This window comes from Leucoraja erinacea, chromosome 24, assembly GCF_028641065.1.
Source record: "Leucoraja erinacea ecotype New England chromosome 24, Leri_hhj_1, whole genome shotgun sequence".
Classification (NCBI taxonomy): Eukaryota; Metazoa; Chordata; class Chondrichthyes; order Rajiformes; family Rajidae; genus Leucoraja; species Leucoraja erinaceus.
Window position 1 is genome coordinate 2,901,366 of NC_073400.1, and position 27,525 is coordinate 2,928,890.

Consider the following 27,525-nt stretch of genomic DNA (forward strand, 5'->3'; position numbering starts at 1 on the left):
GTGTTGAAAATATTCTCAGGACCCAGTTGGTTTGACCAAACACTTGTGGATATCAAACCTAAACTAATGCACGGGGAGAAGGCAGGAAAACGGGGTTAGGAAGGAGAGGTAGATTATACTTGATTGATTGGCGGAGTAGACTTGATGGGCCGAATGGCCTAATTCTACTTTTATCACATGACCTTACGTACCTGTATGCGCAGGACATAGTTGACAGCAGGATGCCAAATATTACAGAATATGATACTAGTATGCCTACTATGTTCTGTTGTGCTGAAGCAAAGCAAGAATTTCATTGTCCTATCTGGGACACATGACAATAAGCTGATCGTGATTTGGCTGTATGTGTTTGTTCGGTATTGAAGACCTAAGGTTTTTGCCAGTTTTGTTTGCATGTGCGGTACCAGTGTTAAAGCTGATCTCTGGAAAGATATTCCAGCCTGGGCACTTGTCAAGGGCACTTGGGCAACTGTTCAATCAGTGACAATCAGACTTGGCGTGATCTGCTGAGAGCTCTCACTTTATGCATTGATAGACACCACCATTGACTGTATGTAATGGGGTGTTGTTAAAATTGTCGGTACCAAATCAAAGTATGGTGAAGGTGCCCAAATATAGGAAGGATGTCAACTAAGGAGTTTTGCCAGTTTGCCTGGGTTTGCTAAGTTACAGAGATAGGTTGAATAAGTTAGGTCTTTATTCTCTGTAGCCAGAAGGTTAAAGCTGATCTCTTTAAAAAGATATTCCAGAGCCTGGGCAACTTTTCCCTTTGAGAATAGGGAAGATTCAAACAAGAGGGCATGACTGTAGGGACAATCAGTGACAACTTCTTTACGCAGAGACTGGTGGCGGTGTGAGCTCCCAGAGGAAATGGTGAGAGGTTCATTAGTATCATTTAAAACTTTTGGATGCATATGGATGAGAAGGGAATGGAGGGTTATGGTACGAGTGCAGGCAGGTGGGACTAAGGGGAAAAAAATTTGTTCGGCATGGACTTGTAGGGCTGAGATGGCCTGTTTCCGTGCTGTAATTGTTATATGGTTATATGGTTATATGTTTTTACAATTTGGGCTCTGCTGTGTTTTTTTGTTGTCAAGTACAGGCCACATTTTGGCATTGCATGTTACACACTCTGCATATCTTTTCGAAGAGCAGTTAGTGATTAAAATATTTTCTCTTGAGACCAACGCCTCTCTGATTTCGTTTCTCTCTTTCACTGTCTTTGTTTCAATATTGAAACAAGCTGGAATTATTCTGGGTTGCTTCAAAATGAAATATCAAACTCGCATCAAAGAAGATTGAATTTGAAGTTTGAAGATTACATGTTTGAAACATGAAGTCATTGAATGTGAAACGTTAAGTCATTGAGTGTTTTGGAAATGTTGGCATTTTTTCTGGAGAAAATAATACTTTAAAAAGTCTTCATATTTTGAAATGCTTTTCAGGCTTATCCAGAACACTAGATAGACACGAAATGCTGGAGTAACTCAGCGGGACAGCCAGCATCTCTGGTTGGGTGATGTTTTGGGTTGAGACCCTTCTTACATAATAACATAGAAAATAGGTGCAGTAGCAGGCAGTAGACCTTTGAGCCTGCACCGCCATTCAATATGATCATGGCTGATCATCCAACTCAGTATCCTGTACCTGCCTTCTCTCCATACCCCCTGATCCCTTTAGTCATAAGGGCCACATCTAACTCCCTCTTAAATATAGCCAATGAACTGGCCTCAACTACCTTCTGTGGCAGAGAATTCCAGAGATTCACCATTCTCTGTTTGAAAAATGTTTTCCTCATCTCGGTCCTAAAAGATTTCCCCCTTATCCTTCAACTGTAACCCCTTGTTCTGGACTTTCCCAACATCGGGAACAATCTTCCTGCATCTAGCCTGTCCAACCCCTTAAGAATTTTGTAAGTTTCTATAAGATCCCCCCTCAATCTTCTAAATTGAGGGGGGATCTTATAGAATCGTCTAATCGTCTAAAATTCTTCAGACACACTGATTGTTACCGACTGTTATTGGTTTCCTCCCCATTTAATCCATAAGGGGCTGTCCCACCAGCATGCGATTGCATGCGTCTAGCGCAACCAAACGTAGTCGCTTGAGGCGTACGGCCTCGCGGGGCCTGTCCCGATTCGAACCGCGGAGGCGTCTGGAATTGTGCCCGGCTGGTCCCGACATCATACTCACCAATCAGCTGGGCAGGAGGAGGGCCGACTGAATTTGGACATCGCACGGTGTCGGGCAGTGACGTCATCACGCCACGGCAAGCCTGGTGGTGACGTCATCACGCAACGCCACGCGCTAGGCGTACGCCGTCAAGACGCGGTGTACGACGTAAAGACGCTGCGTACGCCCTCAATGCGCCTGCGGGCCGACAAGGCGTTGGCGCGCGGGATTTTCGGACAGTGCAAGATTTTTGGAGCGATGTCGGGACCAGCTCCGCACAACTCCATATGCCTCGGCCGATCGAAGTGGGACCGGCCCCGCGAGGCCAAACGCCTCAAGCGACCACGCCTGGTCGCGTTAGACCCATGCAATCGCATGCTGGTGGGACAGGCCCTTTAGTCATCGTCTCTTGGATCACACTTTTCCTGTTATTTTGACTTTCAATGGCTTTTGGAACTCACTCTTCATTCGTGGATAAATCCCCACGATCCTCTCTGGAGAATTTGTCCACATCTACTTACCTCACCAACTTTATGTTAAACAAAACTTTATCTGTTTCACCGGTCTTCTGCTCATCCCTCCTGACATTCCAATACTCGTGTTCTGCTTTCTGGGCCAGTTTCTACATGAAACATGCTGTTAAAATAGCAAATAGCATCCTATAGGCAGGGGTATCGCAACATTTTAAGAAATAAATGGACAGGTACATGGATAAGAAAGGCTTAGAGTGATATGTGCCAAACGCAGGCAGATGGGGCTAGTGTAGCTGGACAGTTGTGCCATGGGCCGGTTCCCACGCTACTAGGTCTTTATTGTTTGGAGCGCAGAAGGTTAAGGGGGGGACTTGATAGAGGTCTTTAAAATGATGAGAGGGATAGACAGAGTTGACGTGGATAAGCTTTTCCCACTGAGAGTAGGGAAGATTCAAACAAGAGGACATGACTTGAGAATTAAGGGACAGAAGTTTAGGGGTAACATGAGGGGGAACTTCTTTACTCAGAGAGTGGTAGCTGTGTGGAATGAGCTTCCAGTGAAGGTGGTGGAGGCAGGTTCGATTTTATCATTTAAAAATAAATTGGATAGGTATATGGACGGGAAAGGAATGGAGGGTTATTGTCTGAGTGCAGGTAGATGGGACTAGGGGAGAATACATGTTCGGCACGGACTAGAAGGGCCGAGATGGCCTGTTTCCATGCTGTAATTGTTATATGGTTATATAGACTCTGATTAAAATGTATGCTCAATTACTCAGCTACTTCTTTTTGCATATGGCGTGCACAGTCTAAAGTTGTAGGACAACTTGTTCTATTTGATGTTTAAGAAGGAACTGCAGATGCTGGAAAATCGAAGGTTGACAAAAATGCTGGAGAAACTCAGCGGGTGCAGCAGTATCTATGGAGCGAAGGAAATAGGCAACGTTTCAGGCCGAAACCCTTCCGGGTTTCGGCCCGAAACGTTGCCTATTTCCTTCAGGGTTTCGGCCCGAAACGTTGCCTATTTCCTTCGCTCCATAGATGCTGCTGCACCCGCTGAGTTTCTCCAGCATTTTGTCTACCTTGTTCTATTTGATCTTCTTTGATTGTGCATGCCAGGTTGATTGCATTCGTTGAAACAGGCGGACCACGTGAAGGTTGCAATCTCTCACTCCACTCACAATTTAAGACAAATACAGTCCAGACAAATAAAGACAATCTATTAATAATTTTTGAATTAACTAAGCAACAAGTGGACATTGAATCCTCACTGTTTGCTGCTCTCAATTTGTTATAAGTGACCAGAATTCCAGAAGACATTGATTGCCATCACATAGCATTGACTCTGTGTCAATAGACCCTTTAAATATTTGGACTAGAGTGGAGGGGAGGTTAATGGGAGATTGCAGCTTTAGTTTAGTTTAGAGATACAGTGCGGAAACAGGCCCTTCGGCCCACCAAGTCCACACCGACCAGTGATCCCCGCACATTAATACTATCCTACACGCACCTGGGACATTTTACACTTATACCAAGCCAATTAACCTACAAACCTGTACGTCTTTGGAGTGTGGGAGGAAACCGAAGATCTCGGAGAATACCCACATTGGTCACGGGGAGAACGTACAAACTCCCTACAGACAGCACCCGTAGTTGGGATCGAACCGGGGTCTCTGGCGCTGTAAGTGCTGTAAGGCAGCAACTCTACCGCTGCTCCACCGTGCCACCCTGTTTCAGATTTCCACATTCTGCAGGTTTTATACATGTTCCTTCACCGTAAAAATACTGGGATAGAAGGGTTAAATTGTGACGATGTATTTCACTGAACAGAGTTCCATTTCCTTGCCTGTGGAAAATTAAAGTGTTATCTAATTGTGATGATTAAGATGATTAAAGGATTTAGAACACGAGATAAAGAGAAACTATTTCCCCTGCTGGGAGAAGCCAGAACAAGGAGGAGTGACTTTAAAGTTAGAACTTGACTATTATGGTGGTATTGGATTATATTTTGTTGTCCCAAGATTGATATCAGTTTGGAACTCTGTCCTCTTCAAGACACTTAAGATGTAAATGAAACATTTTAACTGGGATTGAAATATTGTTGTTAGCTAATCTTATTCATGGATTTGGAATCTGATTCCTCTCACATTCCAAAGATGTAAATTGTCTATATTGTGTAATATAGAACTAGTGTATGGGGATTGCCGGCTGGCATGGACTTGGTGGGCTGAAAGGCCTGTTCCCACGCTGTATCTCTGAACAAAATTCTGGAGGGCATAACTTAAAGGTGAGGGGGCAAAGTTTACAGGGCACGTTTTCTAACACAGAGAGTGGTGGGTGCCTGGTATGTGGAGGCAGATACTATAGTAGCATTTCAGAGACTTTAGGGTAAGCACGTGGATATGCAGGGAATGGAGAGTTGGTCTTGGCATCAAGTTCGGCACAGACATTGTGGGCCGAAAGGCCTGTTCTCATGCTGTATTTGTTCTACGTTTCGTGTTGTTTTTTGGACTAGATGCCTGTGACTAGTGGTGTGCCTCGGGGATCGGTGCTGGGCCCATTGCTGTTTGGTGGTTCATGTCAAGGATTTGGATGAGAATGTACAAAACATTAGTACGTTTGCAGATGACACTAAAGTCAGGGGATCGTAGACAGTGAGCACAGATTACAGCTGGATTTTCATCAGCTGGATATGTGGGCCTTGGAATAGCTAATAGAGTTTAATGCAGGGCGAGGTGTTGCATTTTGAGAAATCAAAGCAAGGCAGGACCAAAGATCCTACAGCGAGCAAGATAGATCACTCGACGAAAAAGACGTAGTACGGTCATGGGCAGATTCATGGGTAATTTTCGGCCCCATTTCCGTAACCGGCTTCCGTCTCCTCACCAAAGGTCCAATAGTGGAGAGACGGAAGCCGGTTACGGAAACATCCTCGTAAAAATAAAAGTTGTTTGGTAAAAATCATCTCCTAATTTTCAGAATTTTAATTTATTAACACAAACTGTTCCTCCGCAACGTTCTTGGTTCTTGGTTTCTTGGTCCTCCAAAATATTCCAAATGGAATTTAAACTGGAGGTGGTGAAGGGTTAAGCCAGAAAGGGTTATTGGGAAGAAAGTTACTTTACATTTAGTTGCATCTGGTTGGGTAACTATAGTTGGGTGGAGATTATTCCATGTTTTAATTGTGCGGGGGAAGAACAAATTGCTGTATACATCTGTCTTTGTAGCTGGGATCACAAATTGGATCGAATGCCCTCGTCTGCTCCTAATTGGTTTGGGTTTGGTGTAGGTCTTGTTGTCTATGTCGAGCTGACCATTTAACATTTTGTAAAAACAGGTCAAACGGTGAGATTCACGTCTGTCTTGGAGAGGGTTCCACACCAGAGAATTCAGAAGTTTGGTGACACTCGCTTCTCTCTCATAGGTGTTAGTAACAAATCGAACTGCCTGTCTTTGGACACGTTAGATGGAAGAAATGTTTTTATTTGTGTATGGGTCCCATGCTGCAACGTTGATTACACTGCGAGTCGGGTCGGGTCAGGTTACGGAAATGGATGAAAAAAAGGCCCACGTTCCGTTCCGTTGCGTACTACACATCATTTAGCAGGAGTGATCTATCTTGCTCCGCTATAGGATCTTTGGGCAGGACCTTCACAATGGTGGAGCCTTGGGTAGTGTTGTAGAGCAGATGGATCTCGGACTGGAGGTACATTGTTCTCTAAAATTGTCGTCACAGATAGATAGGGTGAGTTAGTCAGGGAAGTATTTACCTGCCCACCTAGTTCCCTCTGCTCTGTAGCATTCCCCAGAGTCCTGCCATTCACTGTGAAGGTCCTGTCCTAGTTTGACTGCACAAGATGAACACCTCGTACTTATGTACCTTAAACTCAATTCACCAATCCTCAGTCCACCCGCCTAACTGATCAGGATCCTGCTGTAAATGTTGATAACAATCGTTACAATTCACGATACCACCCACTTTAATGTCAACTGCTAACGTATAAATCGTACCTTGTACATTCTCACGCACATCATTAATATAAATGGGTCAAGCACCAATCCCGACACACACCACTAGTCACAGGCCTCCTGTTTGAAAAACAACCTTCCACCATCACCCTCTACCTCATTCTAGGCCTAATTTGGAGGATGGTGTTCAGAAGAATGTCATTAAGCTGGCAGGATTGGAGAGGAGACTTGGGAGTTTGAGCTACAGGGCCAAGTTAGGTCTTTATTCCTTGGAGTGCAGGAGGAGTGATCTTATAGAGGTGTATAAAATCATGAGTGGAGTAGGGTGAACACACAGAGTCTTTTACCCAGAGCAAGGGAGTCACGAAACAGAGGACATAGGCTTAGGTTGAGATGGGAAAGATTTAATAGGAACCTGAGAGGCACCATTTACACACAGTGGATAATGGGTATATGTATCGAGGAGCCAGATAGTTGAGATATTACTATAACAGCATTTAAAGGACATTTGGACAGGTACTTGGATAGGAAAGGTTTAGAGGGATTTGGGGCAAATGTAGTAAAATGCGACGATAGTAGATGGGGCATATTGATTGGCATGAACCAGTAAAAGACTGCATTCACTATATTACTTCCCCTCATGATCTTAGGCGCCTCTATAAATCACTCTTCAGTCTCCTGTGATCCAATTAATAATGTCCTAGCTTGCTAAATTTCTCTCTATAGCTCATGCCCTTGAGTTCTGGCAACATCTTCATAAATCTTCTCTGCACTCTGCCCAGATTAATGACATCCTTCCTATAGCAGAGTGGCCAAAACTGAACATGATACTCCGAATGCAGACTCAGCAATGCCTTGTACATCTGCAGTTCCTTCCTATAAATCTTTGTTGTAAACCAGCATCTGCAGTTCCTTCCTGAAACGTCACCCATTCCTTCTCTACAGACATACTGCCTGTCCTGCTGAGTTTCTCTAGCATTTTGTGTCTATTTTTGGTGTAAACCAGCATTTGTAGTTCCTTCTTAAATGTCCCAACTGCTTTACTCAATACTATGACTGATGTAACAAAATGTAACAAAGCCCTTATTTAACCCTGTTACCACATTCAAAGATCTGTGGACCCATACTCCTAGATCCCTCTGTTTTACAACATTTGCCAAGGCCCTTCTAAGGCCTTCATGGTTTGACATCCCAATATGGAACACCTCACACTTACCTACATTGAACTCCATTTATCATTCTTCTGCTGCATTGTACACTTGATTAAAATCTTGCTGTAATTTTTGATAACCATTTTCACTGCCTATGCTACCGCCAACTTTGGTGTTCAATGTAAATTTACTAATCATGCCTTACACACTCTCATCTGAATTGTGAATTTAAATGACAAGCAACAAATAGGCCCAGCACTGATCACTGAGGCACACCAGTCTCCAGTCTGAAAAACTACATTTCACCACTACCCTCTGCTTTCTTCCATGAGGCCAATTCATGTATTCGGCATCTAGCTTTCCCTGCAATCTAACCTTCCAGAGCAACCTACCATATCAAAGTCTTACTGAAGTCCCTATAGACTGATTTAGGGCCTTGCCCTCATCAAGCTTCTTGGCTACTTCTTCAAAAAACTCAAAATTGGTCCATTAGTTTGGGAATGCTAGATATTCTAAGCAACTGTTACTTTTTTAGTTCTTATCCTATGTTCTGAGCATAGCTTGCATCATTTTAGGTTCCTTTCTTCTCCCCGCCCCCCCACCCTCCATCAGTCTAAAGAAGGGTTTAAGCCCGAAACGTCGCCTATTTCCCTCGCTCCATAGATGCTGCTGCACCCGCTGAGTTTCTCCAGCATTTTTGTCTACCTTTGATTTTCCAGCATCTACAATTCCTTCTTAATCATTTTCGGTATTTTAGTTTAGAGATACAGTGTGAAGCAAGCCTTTCAGCCCAGCGAGTCCGCACTGACCAGCGATCCCCGCACACTAGCACCATCCTATACACACGCTGAGGTCAATTTACAAATTGACCAAGCCAATTAGCCTGCAAACCTGTACGTCTTTGAAATGTGGGAGGAAACCAGAGATTCCAGAGAACACCCATGCAGGTCACAGGGAGAACGGACAAACTACATACAGACAAGCACCTATAGTCAGGATCGAACCCGGGACTCTGGCGCTGTAAAACAGCAACTCTACTGCTGCGCCATCGTCCCGCCCTAATGATATATTTGGTATGTATGCTGTGCATGGATGAATGTAAACATCCTATCTTTCCCTCACATCATTTCTTGACTTTCATCTGAATGCAATTAATAATGGGTGGAGATTGTTTACTCTAGACTCAAGGAGCCATGTTGTAAAAGTTCAAGCTCTTCCTGCATATTCTCTTCTTGTATCCTCTTGTGTTTTTCTTTTTTTTCCCCCTTTGTCCTAAAATCTTTAACAAATATTTTTTGTCTTTTTAGTACCGATCATTGAGTCACTTAATTCTCACTTAATTCAGGAAGAGAGAAGGGAGATTTTTGTGTTCTTTGTCTGACCTGGGAGTTTTTCCTTGTGTGTTTCAGAATGGGGAATTTGCCAGGGTATTTCCCTTCACAGTTTGGGTTATGAACCTGAGCAGAGATCGGCCGAAAGCTGGTGTTTTTTACAGAATTTACAGTAGATTGTGCTGGCTGCACAGATTTTGTTCCCCACATCCAACCAGCTGACCATTGCGGAACTTTTAATCATTTGATGAACATGGAACCGAAACAGCAGCAACGGTTGCCAGTTTCAGGTGGAGGAGAAGGTGTTAAACATCAAAGTGCATCGGTATGTTCACTTTGGAACTTTGATGTGTTGGAGAGAACTGTATTGGCAGTTGTGAAGACTCAAAAAAAAGGATGAATACACCATTTTAAAAAAATATTTTAAAACTTGATGTTGTTCATTTAACAAAATAGGCAACAGTCCAAGAGAAGAATAGATTAAATCTCAGCTTTGAAAAGGGAGCTAGATGAATATCTGAAAAAGAAAACATTTCGCGATTTAGGAGAAAGTGCAAGGGGGAGAGGAACTAATATGATTTTCTGAATCCAGTCTGAAGAAGGATCTCGACCTGAAACGTCACCCATTCTTTCTCTTCAGAGATGTTGCCTGTCCCTCAGATCAGAGGGTATGGAGAGAAGGCAGGTACGGGATACTGAGTTGGATGATCAGCCATGATCATATTGAATGGTGGTGCAGGCTCGAAGGGCCGAATGGCCTACTCCTGCACCTAATTTCTATGTTTCTATGTCCCGCTGAGTTACTCCAGCATTTTGTGTCTGTCTTTGATTTGTACCTGTTATTGTTATATATCACATTTGTTGCACTTCTCAGGATTGAAGCGATTGGAATCTGGGTTGCTAAGTTTATGTTCATAAGTGATAGGAGCTCAATTAGGCCATTCGGCTTATCATGTCTACTCCGCTATTCAATCATGGCTGATCTATCGTAATCCCATTCTCCTGCCTTTTCTCCATAACCCCTAACACCCATTCTGATCAATAATCTACCTCTGCCTTAAAAATATCCGTTGACGGCCTCCACAGCCTTCTGCACCAATGAATTCCACAGATTCACCACCCTCTGACTAAAGAAATCCCCCCTCATCTCCTGTTTACAGGAACATCCTTTAAATCTGAGGCTTTGCCCTCGGGTCCTAGACTCAATCACTTGCAGTTCCAGGACAGTGCTACAGCAGATAGTTGAGCACTGGAAAGCAGGATCTGTACGGGTTATATGACAGTTCAGAACCTCAGCTGAAACCTCAGAAAACTGTACCCACCTCCAGTTGTAAAAAATAACGTTTTAGTCAGGGTGCAGAGAACATTCACAAGGATGATGTCAGAGCTCGATGCCTGAGCTTTAGGGAGAGGTTGAGCAGGCTGGGGCTATATCGTTTGGAATGCAGGAAGATGAGGGGTGATCTTATTGAGGTGTATACGATCATGAGAGGAATAGATCAGGTAGAGTCTACTACCCAAAGTAGGAGCATTGAGAACCAGAGGACATAGGTTTAAGTGAGGGGGGGAATAATTTTATAGGAACCTGAGGGGTAACTTTTTTACACTATAGGTGGTGGGTGTGTGGAATGAGGTGTCAGAGTTGAGGCAGGGACCATCACAGCGTTTACGAAACATTTAGATAGGTACATGAATAGGTCAGGTTTAGAGGGATATATGGGCCAAACCAGGCAGGTGGGACTAGTGCAGATGGGACATGTTGGTCGTTGTGGGTAAGTTGGGCCGAAGGGCCTGTTTCCACACTCTATCATTCTATGGGGGGACATGATAGAGGTCTTTAAAATGATGAGAGGGATAGACAGAGTTGATGTGGACAAGCTTTTCCCTTTGAGAATAGGGAAGATTCAAACAAGAGGACATGACTTCAGAATTAAGGGACAGAAGTTTAGGGGTAATATGAGGGGGAACTTCTTTACGCAGAGAGTGGTGGCGGTGTGGAATGAGCTCCCAGTGGAAGTGAAGGAGGCAGGTTCATTGGTATCATTTAAAAATAAATTGGATAGGCATATGGATGAGAAGGGAATGGAGGGTTATGGTATGAGTGCAGGCAGGTGGGACTAAGGGGGAAAAAAAATTTTGTTCGGCATGGACTTGTAGGGCCGAGATGGCCCTGGCCCGTTTCCATGCTGTAATTGTTATATGGTTATATGACTCTAATCCCTGTGGCCTTGCTGTTTTAGCAAGGTGTTAAATCGTGCTAAATGGAAATAATTCAGTTTTGCCACGGGCTGGCACTATGAGGAAGTAGGTTGAGACTAGTCAAAAACTTTAAAAAACTTGTGAAGACATGCACTGACTTGCTCAAACAACCTGTGAGTAACCACACCCTGAGACACAGCCTTCCTCTTCTTTCCTGTCCATCATCTAAAACAAAGACCATCCCTATGCGGATCACCAGGTCCATAATCAACCTTCTTTTGTTCTCTACCTACATCAGTCAGCTGTTGACTGGTCTCCAGAAGACATGTATTATGCCAGTTGTGTAGCCTAATTCTTGGATACACCCAAAAAGCTCCCAAGGAAAAGTCTGATTGCAACAACACAATGTTCAGCAGCTGCAGACAAGTCTGAACACAAAGTGGAATTAGCCTGACGGCAAATCAAAATTAGAATTTCCTGATGGAGCTAATCTTGGGCTGTGAACATCGACTTCTCTGAAACTGTAGCCTTGGACAATATTCATATTAGAACAATGGAATGTTCATCCACTCATCTGCATTTGTCATTATAGCATAAAACAAATAAGTGAGTTGTTTGGTTATTGAACAGGAAGGTGAATTTTCAGTTAAGTGCTCTCTTTAAATTAAGTACTCTCTTTACACCCATAACTGTGGCTAAGTAAAGCTCCAATGTCATATTTAAAGTCACTAACAACAGCACTGTTATTAGCCAAACCACTGATGGTTATGAGTCAGCCAAGAGACAGAATGGTGATGCTCAAACAACAACCTATCGCTCAACGTCAACAAAAGTAAGGAACTAATTGTTGAAATTAGGAGACCACACATGACTTATCATTATTGGGTCGGTAGTAGAGAGAATTAAAGGCCTGTCCCACTTGGGCCATCACTTACATGACAGGCCGGTAGTGACGGTTGCATCACGATCCCGCGAGAGTCGCGCGCGTCATCATGCGCCCACACAGCCAAGTGGAGAGCGTGACGTCATTTGAAGATAGATACGAAATGCAGGAGTAACTCAGTGGGACCGGCAGAATCTCTGGAGAGAAGGAATGGATGATGTTTCGGGTCGAGCCTCTTCTTCAGTCTGAAAGAAGGGTCTTGACCCGAAACGTCATCCATTCCTTCTCTCCAGGGATGCTGCCGGTTCCGCTGAGTTACTCCTGCATTTTGTGGCTGTCTTCAATTTTCTTGGCCCTGTTCTGGGAGTAGAAGTGGGGGCGGATCCGGATCCGGACCGCAACGGCCGTGAGCCCCAGGCCGAGTTCGGCGATCGTTTGCCTGCTTCTGCTGCTGTTGGAGGTGAGACGTTGTGTCGCGCCTGGGTCTTGGGCCTGTCCCACTTTGGCCATTAGTTACGCAACAGGCCGGTGGCGCGCGAAGAAGGAAAAAGAACGTCACGAACGTGGGACGTTTTTAAAAGTGTGCTAACAAGTGTCCAGAAAATGCACGTTGCTGTTAGAGTGAAGCGCAAAGCAGGTGAACGTAAGGAGGCTTAGATGACAAGGGATATTGAGGATCTGGTCAAGAATAAGGAGGAGGCATGGGGCAGGTATAGGCAGCTGGGATGTAGTGCATCCTGGAGGAGTTTTGGAAACTGAGGAGCAAGCAAAAATGGAAATCAAGACGGGAAAAAGGGGTCAGGAGATGGCTCTGGCAGATAATATTAAGGATATACCATCAATACATAAAGGGAAAAAGAGTAACCAGAGACAGAGAATAGGCCCCCTTGGAATCAATGCAGTCAACTCCACAGGAGATGAGTCAGGACCTCAATGGGTATTTCTCCTCCGCTTTTACTATGGAGAAAGACAGGAGGCAAGAGGGACTTGGGGGCTGTCAATGGAAGTGTCTTGGGAGCAGAAGGTATTATGGTTGAGGAGGTGCTAACGGTCCTGATATATGAAGGTAGACAAATCTACCGGGCCTGATCAGATATATCCAATGATACTGTGGACAGCTAGAGAGGATTTTGCTGGTGCCCTGGCAGAGATTTATGAGTGGTCATTAAATACAGGAAAGGTTCCGGAGGGCTGGAGAGTAGCAAATGTTGTGCCTCTATTGAAGATGGGCTGCGGGGGAAAAGCCTGGGAACTATAGGCCAGTGAGCATAACATCTGTGGTCGGAAAGTTACCAGAGAGTCTACTGAGGGATAGGATCTACTGTACATGCATTTAGATGGACAAGGGTTGATTCGGGAGAGTCAGCACAGTTTTGTAAGTGGGAGGTTGTGTCTTATTGAGTTTTTTTGAAGATGTGACCAAAAAGGCTAATGAGGGCATTGGAGAATTCAATGTTTATTGCGCTAGGGGCATCTTCCCAGCTATTATCAGACAATTGAACCAACCTAACATCAACTATTATCTGCCTCATTGGAGATCCTTGGACTATATTATTGGACTTTACTGAACTTTATCTTGCTGTAAATGTTATTCCCTTTTCTTGCATCTGTACATTGTGTGCTCAATTGTAATCATCTATAGTCTTTCAGCTGACCAATTAGCATGCAACAAAAAACTTTTCACAAAAACAGGTCCGAACACGATGTCAAATTAAACTGATCTCCGCCTACATTGTTCCATTTTCCTCCACTAATCTCTGCCTAGTGTTCCAATTCCCTCCACTCCCTGCAATTCAGCGTGCCTATCTAAAAGCCTCTTAGATGTCACTGTCGTATCCATGAAGGTAGATCAAGCTCCCGGGTCTGATCAGATATACCCAAGGATACTGTGGGAAGCTTGGGCACCTCACAACCCAGTGGCATGAATATTGATTTATCCAACTTGATCCCCTGCATTCCCCCCCCCCCCCCCCCCCCCCCCCTCCATCCCTCCCCCACCCAAGTCGTACCAACATCAAAGTCATCGTTGAGACTCATTGACTGTACTAATTCTCACCTAGGCCACGGGAAACAGACTATTGACTGACGTCTATTACAAACCCACTGACTCCCACAACTATCTCGACTACACTTCTTCCCACCCAGCTTCCTGTAAAAGACTCTATCCCCTACTCCCAATTCCTCCATCTACACCACATCTGGGCCCAAGATGAGGTGTTCCATACCAGGATATCCGAGATGTCCTCATTCGTTAGGTAACGGGGGTTCCTCTTCCCCCATCATAGATGAGGCCCTCACTCGTGTTTCATCAGTACCCACAGCTCCGCCACAGATCCCACCACTAGCCACATTTCCCCATCTCCACCCCTTTCTGCCTTCTGCAAAGAACGTTCCCTCCACAACTCCGTGGTTAACTCATCCCTTCCCACCCAAACCACCCCCTCCCCAGGTACCTTTCGCAGATGATGCAATACCTGTCCCTGTACCTCCTCCCTTGACTCTGTCCAGGGACCCCGACAGTCCTTTCAGGTGAGGCAGAGGTTCACTTACACCTCCTCCAACCTCATCCACTGTATCCGTTGTTCAAGATGTGGACTCTTATACATCGGCGAGACCAAACGTAGACTGGACGATCATTTTGTGGAACATCTTCGCTCGGACTGCGTGAACCAACCTGATCTCCTAGTGGCTGGACACTTTAATTCTCCTTCCCATTCCTACACAGACCTCTCTGTCCTCTGTCTCCTCCATTGTCAGAGTGAGGCTAAACACAAATTGGAGGAGCAGAGTCTCATATTTCGCTTGGGCAGTTTACAGCCCAGTGGTATGAATATTGATTTCCCTCACTTCAGGTAGCCCCGGCATTCCCTCTCTCTCTATCCCTCCCCAACCCAATTCGCACTAGCCTTTCATTTTCACCCTTCAAACAGCATACAGTGGCATATTTCCTTTATCATCGTTACTTTTTGCATATCTTTTATTCATTTGCTCTGTATCTCTCTATATCACCATCTATGTATCTCATTTCCCTTTCCGCTGACTCTCAGTCTGAAGAAGGGTCTCGACCCAAAACATCAAAATCCCTTTTCTTCAGAGATGCTGTCTGACCGGCTGCGTTACTCCAGCTTTCTGTGTCTCTATCTTCGGTTTAAACCAGCATCTGCTGTTCCTTGCTACACTAGAGAAGAAATATACCTGTCGAGATACAGTATATGACCAGGCAAGGTGCCGGAAGACTGGAGGGTGGCTAATGGGCCTGTCCCACTTAAGCGATCTTTCAGCGGACTGCCGGCAGTCGCCTGAAAAACTGGGAACTGGAAATGTGACTGTCAGCGGGGGGATAAGCAGGAGAGCGCTGTCTGAAATTCACGCGGTGCAGAGCCAAGGTGATACAGACACACCGCTGCAATGAACAGGAAGGTTAAGCTGGCTAGCACAGTGTATGGTAAGTCCTTTAAAAGGGGGGGGAGGAGGGGAAAAAGGGGGAGAAGGAATGGAGACACTTTTAAGAAGCCAGACAACAGCCAAGAGATACACAGCTGTGAAGCTCGGCGGACATTTAACATTACCGGTCGGTTATCCTGGGTTTTGAAAACTCGTGCTTACATTTTTATTCCCCAATGAGCTGATGAAAATGACAGGTCAGCAAAGGCGATGAACTAAAACTACCTACGACCACCTCTAGTACCCATAACTACATGGCAACCCCACAACAACTGCACCCACGACAACAGGATTATCGATTTTCTCCATGGCGACCAATTTTTGGTCGCAGAAAAATTTTCAACATATTGAAAAAATTGCACGACCATACTGAGACCACGACCAGTTCCCAGAACGTGGGAACTCTTCGCGACCATGAAGGAGATTCACCAGAGACCACCAGCCAACATGTGGCGAGCATGTGGTGGGCGCAGAGTCTCCTGCACCAGCCTAAAAGTCACCTAAGTGACACAGGCCCATAACCTGTCTCCGTTTAAAAAGCACCGCAACAAAAAACTGGGAGCTACCTGGTAGGAAAGTTGCTGAGAGGATTCTGAAAAAAAATGTACATGCATTTGTGATGGTTGTTTAGGGATAGTTTTGTGCTTTGGAGATCCCTCTCACAAACTAATTATTTTTTTAAGTAACCAAGAATGGTCATGGGCCCTGGATGTAGTCTATATACATCCTACAAGGCCTTTGATTAGGTTCTGCATGTTTTGCTGCTCTAGAAGGTTAGATCGTATGGGATCGAGGGAAAACTAGTTAATTAGATACAGACACAAGGAACTGCAGATGCTGGTTTCTGAAAAAGGACACAAAGTGCTGGAGTCACTTAGCTGGAGAACATAGACAGGTGAAGTTCCGGGTCGGGACCCCTCTTGTACATGAGATAGGAGGACAAAGGGCAGGATATGGAAGAAAACAAAGGCTGTGAGATAAGGAAGGTACACAAAATTGCTGGAGAAACTCAGCGGGTGCAGCAGCATCTATGGAGCGAAGGAAATAGGCGACGTTTCGGGCCGAAACCCTTCTTCAGACGGGGGGGTGGGGAGGAGAAGGAAGGAAAAGGGGAGGAAGAGCAGCCCGAGGGCAGGCGGATGGGAGGGTGGGAGGAGACAGCTAGAGGGTTAAGGAAGGGGAGGAGACAGCCAGGGCTAGCAAAATTGGGAGAAATCAATGTTAATGCCATTTCGGACGCAAGGTCCCCCAGTGCTGTTCCTCCAATTTCCGCTGTTGCTCACTCTGGCATTGGAGGAGACCCAGGACAGAGAGCTCGGATTGGGAATGGGAGGGGGAGTTGAAGTGCTGAGCCACTGGGAGGTCAGGTTGGTTATTGCGGACTGAGCGGAGGTGTTCGGCGAAACGATCACCCAACCTACGCTTAGTCTCCCCGATGTAGATCAGCTGACATCTAGAGCAGCGGATGCAGTAGATGAGGTTGGAGGAGATGCAGGTGAACCTTTGTCGCACCTGGAACGAGTGCTTGGGTCCGTGAATGGAGTCGAGGGGGGAGGTGAAGGGACAGGTGTTGCATTTCTTGCGGTTGCAACGGAAAGTGCCCTCCTACTGTGAGATAAGGAGATTGGGGGATAAAAAGAGGCATGAAATGTGAAGACAGGAAGATTTCTACCAAGATTGTTGTCCAGCATTAGCACTGGCGTCCTGCAAATAATTTCTCCATAATCGTAGACCTATTTAAGTAGAAATTATGTTTTTTTAATAAAATTAAATACTTTATTTCAGAGAACAATTGATGTATTTGCTTAGCTATTTCAACAACATGATTACTGGCACAGCATTCATAACTATTACATTCATGTCTGTACTTCATAAATTCACATATGGACCCCTCTCAAATGGATCACTTACACATTGTGTGCAAGGGAGATTTTGAGTGTGGCCTTACAATATAGCCTTTGTCTACAGGTCTTTTTACAGACCATAACTCACTTGAATGTTTCTTACAGAATGTTCGCATGATTATAGTTGTGGGTGTCGGTGGTGATAGATCTTTCTGTTGGAAAACCAAAAAGATACTCGGGTAACTTTAAGCCCCACTGCAAAACTGTGCATTCACCATAATCTATTGCCCTCATGATCTGTGGTAAAATCATTTCTCAGTCTCCTGCATTCCAAGGAATAAAGTTCTGACCTGTCCACCTTCTCCCTGTAGCCCAAGACCTTGAATCCTGGCAACATCCTTGTCAATCTTCCCTGCACTCTTTTCAATTGAATGGCATCTTTCCTTTAATAAGGTGACCAAATCTGAACGCAATACTCCAAGTGCCTTACCAATGTTTTTTTACATCTATAACATGAAATCCCATCTTCTATGCTCAATTCGCTGACTAATGAAGGCCAGTGTGCCAACATCTTTCTTCACCATGCTATTGAACTAGGACACCACCGTGAGGGTAGGGTCTCGACTGAAACGTCACCCATTCCTTTTCTCCAGACATGCTGCCTGACCCGTTGAGTTACTTCAGCTTTTTGTGCCTATCTTTGGTTTAAACCAGCATCTGCAATTCCTGCCTACACACTGTGAATGTTGATATGGGAGAAAGTAGGAAAGTTGGCCAATTTCAAATCAGTTCACGTCATCTGTTTTTGTCCGTTGCTATTTAAAAAGTTTTTGATTTAATTATATTTATTTTGACATAATTTTTAATGATGTTCATTGTATTTCAACGTACTTGATTGTTTAAATAAAAAACTTGACCATCAGAGACATTATTGAGACTATCAAAGCTTGCTGAGTCACACCAGTTGTCCGTTAGATTGGCTGGCCAGCTCGTTGGAGTCACTGCATTTAGAAGCAGAAAGTGTGGTGGGGAAGACAAGGCAGGATGTGGGATAACATTAGAACACCCAACTCACTTGTCCACTGATTGTAGAGGTCTATTGCCGTCGCTTTTAAGAGACAAATCAGGTTATGTTAGCACATTGTTAAAGTTAATGGAGAAATATTTAGAGGTCTCGACAGTTGATGTGAAGGTACGTATAAGTTACTGGGCAGTTTAAAGCAATGTTATTAAATAAACCTGGACCAGCAGCTACTGTTTGGCCATAAAACACTATCTGCCTCACTTAAGATCCTTCAGGGAAAGAGACGTATCATTCTTGCTGGTCTGCATTTAAGTGACCTTGCACCCAGTTTGGTCGAGTTTTGGTTACTGAGTCACTCATTTCCAGTCAGTCGGGGATAGACAGTCACTTTCCATCACCCAGCAACACTCATGTCTAGTGGATGAATAAATTTGCAATAAAATGCCACAATAATGACAGACACAAAATGCTGGAATAATTCATCGGGTCAGACAGCACCTCTGAAGAAAAGGAATGGGTGACGTTCCGGGTCGAGACCCTTCTTCAGACTGAGAGTCAGGGGAAAGGGAAATGAAAGAGAAAGACGGCGATGTAGAGAGATACAGAACAAATGAATGAAAGATATACAAAAAAGTAACAATGATAAAGGAAACAGGCCATTGTTAGCTGTGAGCCGGGTGAAAACGGGTTACAGACAATGAGACTTAACAAGATGACTTTGAAGCTGGAACGATGGGCGGGGGAGGGATAGAGAGAGAGAAGGGTTGCAAATGTTTTGAAGCTAGAGAAATCAATGTGCATACCACTGGGTGGTATGATTGCCCAGCCTACGTTTGGACTCGCCGATGTAGAGTCCACACCTTGCACGCCGAAGTATAGGACCTGTTCCTATACTTCCTCTCATGTCAGTCCTTTCAGGTGAGGCAGAGGTTCTCTTGCACCTCATCCAACCTCATCTATCGTGTCAGTTGTTCAAGGTGTGGAGTTACTCCACCTTATTGTGTCTATCTTCGGTTTAAACCTGCATCTGCAGATCCTTCCTATACGAGTGCACGAGTGTCTTGAGTTTATCTATTGATTGCTGATGTATTTTTTTACTTCAGAAATCCGAGCCCAGCTTCTGGAACAACTGAAATGCTTGGACCAACAGTCAGAGTCCAGGGTCCAGCTGCTTCAGGACCTGCAAGACTTCTTCCGGAAAAAATCAGAGATCGAGATGGATTACTCAAGGAACCTGGAGAAGTTAGCTGAGCGATTTGTGACCAAAACTAGGAGCACAAAGGAACACCTGCAATTCAAGTATGTGAGACATTATTTAATCCCATTAAACTGCAGCATGTGATGAACTCTGGAATATGATATTCTCCATCTACACCAGGGGTCGGCAAGCTACGGCCCCCGGGTCGAATGTGGCCCGTAACCCGGAATTGTCCGGCCCGCAGGCGGATTTTTTCCCCCCGTAATCATCCGGAGCGCCGAGCTCTGGCTGTTCCTCATTCTGCGCAAAGTCGGCCACGCACCTTCTGTGAACACGTTTAAGAAAGAAGTGCAGATGCTGGAAAATTTGAACGCAGACAAAAATGCTGGAGAAACTCAGCGGGTGAGACATGCAAGGATTACATGAGGCTGCCTCACCAGCTGAGTTTCTCCAGCATTTTCGTCCACCTTCTGTGAACATGTGATTTGATGCCTGCCATCCGGGGTGGGGTGGGGGCAGGATCCATGTGTACACGTGATAGATGTGGCCCCGCCATCCGCTCACAGATGCGTCCTGGCCCCTATACAGAACAAGGTTGCCGACCCCTGATGTACACACTCCAAACCCCTCAATAAGATACATCATACCAAGCGGTGCATCTAAATCAAACCACTTTTGACAAATTGTTAACAGCTATTGTCTGATAATAAAGATGGAAGTCGCAGTTTACTTTCTGAACTAATGTGAGGCATGGATATAAAATATTGCAAGTTTCATTTTTGAAATGATCAATCAACACATGCAGCCTATTCCCATTGTACAACAGACACTGTGGGCTGTTGCTGCAGCCTTGCATCTTCACAAGTTTTGATGCAAGTGCTGGTCATTTTAGACCTATTATAGAGGGGGGGCACAGTGGTGCAGCAGTAGAGTTGCTGCCTTAAAGTACAAGAGACCTGGGTTCAATCCTAACTTTGAGTGCTGACTGTACGGAGCCTTGTGACCGAGTAGGTTCTCTCCGGATGCTCCCGTTTCCTTCCCCATTCCAAAACCATGCAGGTTTATAGGCCCCTTGCTTTCCCTCTCTCGCCAACTCTCCCCCACCCTAGTTCTCTGACTAGTTTCATTAATGTTGTTGACTGTATGCCTCCCCTCAGCCAACAATGGTCCGTTCTACATTTCCATGATCATCGTCTGCTTTGATCTGTCGTTTTCACACCTTACCCGTCCACATATCCCTAGTCTCCCTCTCCCCTAACTCTCAGTCTGAAGAAGGGTCTCGACCCGAGACGTTACCCATTCCTTCTCTCCAGAGATACTACTTGTTTCGCTAAGTTACTCCAGCAGTTTTGTGTCTGCCTTTGAGTGGGATAAAGCTTGTGTGTGGGTGATCGGTGATCGGAGTAGACTCAGTGGGTCCATGCTGCACCCCTAACCTAAACTAAATCTATTGAAGATGTCACATTTCAGCCACGTGAGCTCAAGCTTCCAAATCTCTTTCACCCCCAGTTTTGGCTTTGTCAAAATGCCTTTACTTTTTAAGGTCAGCTGCAAGGTCAGAGTGGTACCTTCACACTGACCTACAAAATTGGTTTCCATTTGGATGTTATTATTAGCTGAACTTTGCAAAGCTCAAAAAGGCTGCACTGCACCATTGCAAGACATAATATAAACCTCTTTATCTATTTATATGTACACTATGTAGACAAAGATACAGATGTGTCCCTGAGAAGATTAAAACTTTTCAAGGCTTCTGAAAGTTAGTGCCTCGATGATCTGTTAACACTCACTAGATTGATTTTCTTATTCAGTCTTGCTGCCTGAACAGTAGCTTCCAAGATTATTCCAACCCCGTAAAGGGCCTGTCCCACTGTATGAGGTAATTCAAGAGTTCTCCCGAGCTTTCCCCTGATTCGAACTCGGAGAATGTTCGTAGCGGGTCCGTAGGAGTGCGTGGATGTCTCGTAGCGGCTCGTACGAGTAAAAAGTAACAATTTTTTTCATCACGTGTATTTTTTTACTCGTGGCCATTTTTCACAGTGTTGAAAAAACGTCACGTGTGTTTACCGGATTTCCCGAGTACCTACCGTTACTCATACGAGTCGCTACGTGACATCCACGAACTCCTACGGCCCAGCTACGAACATTCTCCAAGTTTGAATCAGGGGAAAACTCGGGAGAACTCTTGAATTACCTCGTACAATGGGACAGGCCCTTTACTTTTGGGAAATCCATAGACACAATGCTGGTTCACAAAAAAAGTACCCAAAGTGCTGGAGTAACTCAGCAAGTCAGGCAGTATTTCTTCAGAACATGGATGGGCAACATTTCAAATTGCGGCCCATCTTCACACTGGGCAATCAGTCTGAAGAAGGGTCCCAACCCAAAACATCAGCCAGCCATGTTCTCAGAGATGCTACCTGATCCGCTGAGTTACTCCAGCACTTTGTGTCTTTCCTTGGTCAAGGATATTTTTTTTTAGTTTAGTTTAATTTAGAGATACAGCGCGGAAACAGGCCTTTCGGCCTACCGAGTCTGCACCGACCAGAGATCCCCGCACACTAACATAATCCCACACACACTAGAGAGAATTTACATTTATACCAAGCCAAATAACCCACAAACGTGTATGTCTTTGGAGTGTGGGAGGAAACTGAAGATCCCTCAGAGAAAACCCACGCAGATCAAGGGGAAAACATGCAAACTCCGTACAGTCAGCATCGATAGTCAGGATCGAAGCCAGGTCTCTGCAGAGTTCTGAAACTAGTGGGAAAGAGAGATTTATTAAGATTTATCCAAAATGTTGATCTTATTCACTGATTGAGTGGAACGAGACTCTATTGAGTCTGTAATTTCCCATTAGCAGTGTGGCCACATGCACATGGTCTGAGACTGCCAGATCTGTAAAGGCTGATAATCGCCTGGCATCGTCTGCCCTCAGTTCATTTAAAAACATGTATGGATACAATGCAATAGGGACATGCTCTGCTGAGCCGTTTCATTATTTGTGTACAATTTCTGTGCCAGCCCACATTGAAATATATTAAATGTTGAAGCACTTGGGATCATTTTCCTCTCCCCACCTCAGGAAATAAACTAGCTCCATTTTTCTTTGCACTTGTTCTTCCAGGAACAAGGAGACAATTTAGATCATTTGAATGGGGAGCTCAGTGGTGCTCTGGGCAGGGTGAATTTCAGACTGAATGTTGAAATCTTTGGAGAGCTCTGCTTGGTGGACCCAACAATCAATGTTCTGCAAACTCTGGGTACAAATGGAGTTTGCAATCCACATTTACATGGGGCGGCACGGCAGTGCAACGGTAGAGCTGCTGCCTTACAGCGCCAGAGACCCCGGGGTCGATCCCGAGTACGTGTACTGTCGGTATGGAGTTTGTCCGTTCTCCCCGTAACCTGTGTGGATTTTCTCCGAGATCTTCGGTTTCCTCCCACGCTCCAAGTTTGCAGGTTAATTGGCATGGCATGAATGTAAAATTGGCCCTAGTGTGCGTAGGACAGTGTTAATGTGCGGGGATCGCTGGTCGGTGCGGACTCGGTGGGCCAAGGGGCCTGCTTCCACGCTGCATCTAGTTTAAACTAAACTAAAGTCATCTGTAGATTCTTGTCTAGAAAACTGCTGTGACTTTTCACTGAAAAAGAATTGTTGAAAATTCATTTTAGTCTGTGCAACCTCAAATAACAGAATCAGATGTTTTACAGAGCCCTCATTATTTCACACGGACCATGGGAAGTCATGCTTGTAATGCCAATATACTTTTCATTTTGTGTGACACTCAGATCATTCTCACTGAGCTCACTTTTCTATGGCCTTTGGGCATTCCAAAAAACTTTCTGGCCAATTGGGTCTATTTGGAAGTATGGTTGATATTGTGTTCCAGAACGGGCTGTAGTTAATTTATGCTCATTAAAAGCCCTGTCCCACTGTACGAGTTCATTCAAGAGTTCTCCCGTTTTTTTGCCATGATTCGAACTTGGAGATTTACAGTACTGGCAGCTCGTAGGTACTCGGGCCTCTCGTGGACATTTTTCAACATGTAGCAAAAATCTTCACGAGTCTTCCGCGTTTCCCGAGTACCTGCCGTTAACGTTATGTGCCGCTAAGAGACGTCCCCGAGCTCCAACGTACCCGCTACGTACATTCTACGTGCTTCCACGAGTTTGATTTTATTTTAAACTCGGGAGAGCTCTTGAATGAACCCGTACAGTGGGACAGGGGTTTTAGGTGAATATAGGCTGCACTGCACCCTACCTTCACCCTCTTGTGGCTAAGTCTATGCCTAAGACAAGCAATCTAATAGTCTAGAACTTGAGCGCAGAAGGTTAAAGGGGGACTTGATAGAGGTTTTTTAAAATGATGAGAGGGATAGACAGAGTTGATGTGGAAAAGCTTTTCCCACTGAGAGTAGGGAAGATTCAAACAAGAGGACATGACATGAGAATTAAGGGACTGAAGTTTAGGGGTAACATTAGGGGGAACTTCTTTTCTCTGAGAGTGGTGGCTGTGTGGAATGAGCTTCCAGTGAAGATGGTGGAGGCAGGTTCGTTTTTATCATTTAAAAATAAATTGGATAGTTATATGGATGGGAAGGGAATGGAGGGTTATGGTCTGAGCGCAGGTATATGGGACTAGGGGAGATTATGTGTTCGGCACGGACTAGAAGGGTCGAGATGGCCTGTTTCCGTGCTGTAATTGTTATATGGTTATATGGTTAATGTTCAGCAGTAATCACACAATGATTTGACATTGTGTTCAGAATTTTCACCGTAATATCTCTTGCAATCAGCTGTCTCCACCTCACATGGTCATCAAGTTACCCGTCTTATTTTAAAGTGGGCTGGTCCATATTCGGGGATTCTGCAGCTATCATGAATGAGTACACCACAGCCGTGACTGACTTCATCAGTATGTGTGTTTGACTGTGTGCCGACTAAGTCAATCCGAGCGTTCCCCATGGATGAACCGCGAGGTACATTCACATCCAAAAGCCAGGTCCGCTGCATACAAGTCAAACGATCCCGAGCAGTACAAGAAGGCCCGCTATGATCTCCGCAAAGCCATCAAGGATGCCAAAAGACAATGCCGGGACAAACATGAGTCTCAGTATAATCACTCGGATACAAGGAGGATGTGGCAAGGTCTGAATAAGATAACTGGCTGCAAAACAAGGTCAGGCAACATCATTGGTGATTAGTGCGACCCAACCCAATGAACTGAATGCTTTCTATGCTTGCTTCAAGCAGAAAGCTAACATGGCGGTGACGCCTGGCCCTTCAGACTCCAGTGTGTCTCCCCCCAGGGTGACTGTAGCAGATGTTAGGTCGGCCTTCCTGAAGGTAAAGACACAAAATGCAACTGGCCCTGGCGGAGTTGCTGGCCGTGTCCTCAGTAGTTGCGCGGACCAGCTAGCGGGAGTATTCACGGACATCTCTAATCTCTCCCTACTCTGTTCTGAAGCACCCACCTGCTTCAAGTAGACCACCATCATCCCACTGCCGAAGAAAATCAAGTCCTCAAGCCTAAACAACTACCGTCTAATGGCCTTGGCATCCACCATCATGAAATGTTTTGAGAGGCTGGTTAAGGAACGCATGAATTCCAATCTACCCAGCGGCCTTGACCCATTGCAGTTCACCTACCGCCACAACAGGTCCACGGACGATGCCATCGCCCTAGCCCTACACTCATCCCTAGAACACGTGGATAAGGGAGACGCCTACATCAGACTCCTATTCATAGACTACAGCTCTGCCTTGAATACCATTATCCCATCCAAGCTCATCACTAAACTCGTATCCTCGACTTCCTGACCAACAAACCCCAATCAGTGCGGACAGGGGACAAATCATCCTCCACAATAAGCCTCAACACGGGGGCTCCACAAGGCTGCGTTCTCAGCCCCTTCTTCACTCCTTGTACACCCACAACTGTGCAGCCATGTACAAATCTAATTCAATTTCCAAATTCACAGATGACACCACCATTGTGGGCTGGGCATCAAATAATCATGAGACAAGGACAGGAAGGAGATTGAGAACCTCGTGTCCTGGTGTCAAGACACCAACCTTTCTCTCAATGTTAGCAAGACAAAGGAGATAGTGATGGACTTCAGGAAGTGAAGCCATCCACATACCCCAGTTTGCATTGACGGTGCCGAAGTAGAGATAATCGAAAACTTCGAAATCCTAGGAGTCGATATCACCAACTACTTCTCCTGGACCACCCATACTGAAGCAACGACCAAGAAAACACACCAACACCTCTGCTTCCTTGGAAGGCTTGGGAAGGTCGTCAAGTCCCCATAAACTCTCACCAACTTCTACAGATGCGCCGTAGAAACATGTTATCAAGATGCATCACAGCTTGGTTTGACAGTAGACAATAGGTGCAGGAGTAGGCCAATCGGCCCTTCGAGCCAGCACCGCCATTCAATGTGATCATGGCTGATCATCCCCAATCAGTACCCCGTTTGGGAACCACTCCATCCAAGACCACAAGAAACGGCAGCGCATTGAGGACGCAGCCCGGACCATCGCACAACGCAATCTCCCTTCCATTGACTAAATTTATGCCTCGCCAAGCATAATCAAGGACGAGTCGCACCCTGGCCAGTCCCTCTCCTCCCCACTCCCATCAGGCAAAATGTATAGAAGTGTGAAAATGCACATCTCTAGATTCAGCGACAATTTCTTCCCAGCTGTTTATCAGGCACCTGAATCATCCAACCACAACGTGAGAGCAGTCCTGTCTACCTCATTGGAGACCTCCTGGGACTATCCTTGATCGGACTTTACTGGCTACTTTGCACTGAACGTTATTCCCTTATCCTGTATCTGTACACTGTGGATGGCTTGATTGTAATAGTGCATTGTCTTTCTGCTGACTGGTTAGCACGCAACAAAAGCTTTTTGCTGTACCTCGGTACACGTGACAATAAAGAGTCTCAACCCGAAACGTCACTCATTCCTTCTCTCCAGAGATCCTGCCTGTCCCGCTGAGTTACTCCAGCATTTTGTGTCTATTGACAAAAAACGAACCTAACTGCTTCTATTCTGTGACGCCTCTATTATAGCAACATGAAAAATGCAAGGGACTGGAAGGTTTTCTTTTAGTTTTTCTTTGTGTTGTATTAACTTTGGTCTTTCTCATGTGTGAATAATGACCTGAACACCACTCATCATAATAATAATAATAATAATAATCTTATTTATATAGCACATTTTTAGTCAACTTGCATTGACCCCAAAGTGCTTCACATAATTACATTACATTTACACACAGGCAAAGGTGGGTGAAGTGTCTTGCCCCAAGGACACAACGACAGTATGCACTCCAAGCGGGATTCGAACCGGCTACCTTCCGGTCACCAGCCGAACACTTAGCCCATTGCGCCATCATGATTTGCTTTATCTATTATTTATTAACTTGTACTGAAGATTGATCATTTGTATCTAAGATTTTTGATTCTGCTGCGGGGGGACGTTTGTGTTGAACTCTATAATGTGTTGTGTCCATTTTCATTATTTTTTTTAACCTTTTTCTCTGGTTTGTATGGAAACTTATTATCTATTTTATGTAAAGCACTTTGGTGTCAATGCGAGTTGACTTAAAACGTGCTATATAAATAAAACGTACTTACTTACTAAGAGGCAAAGGAAAATGTTATTGAGCGTTTTGGGTTAAGTATGACAACAATGTTTAAGTCATAACCCAATCTTCTCTTCTTGCGTATGGCGTGCACAGCCTAAAGTTGAAGGACAACTTGTTCTATTTGATATTATTTGATTGTGTACACCAGTTTGATTGCATTTGTCAAAACATA

At 44.9% G+C, this 27,525-nt stretch overlaps 1 protein-coding gene across 2 annotated transcripts in view; it reads left to right on the forward strand.

The window, feature by feature from the left end:
- The window catches only part of srgap2 (SLIT-ROBO Rho GTPase activating protein 2), a 206,037-nt gene that overhangs the window by 84,184 nt on the left and 94,328 nt on the right, over positions 1-27,525 (forward strand). For both annotated transcript variants that reach the window (XM_055654380.1, XM_055654379.1), the window contains exon 2: positions 19,593-19,788. In XM_055654380.1, the coding sequence (XP_055510355.1) occupies positions 19,593-19,788 (196 nt within the window). The remainder of the gene's footprint in view (positions 1-19,592; positions 19,789-27,525) is intronic.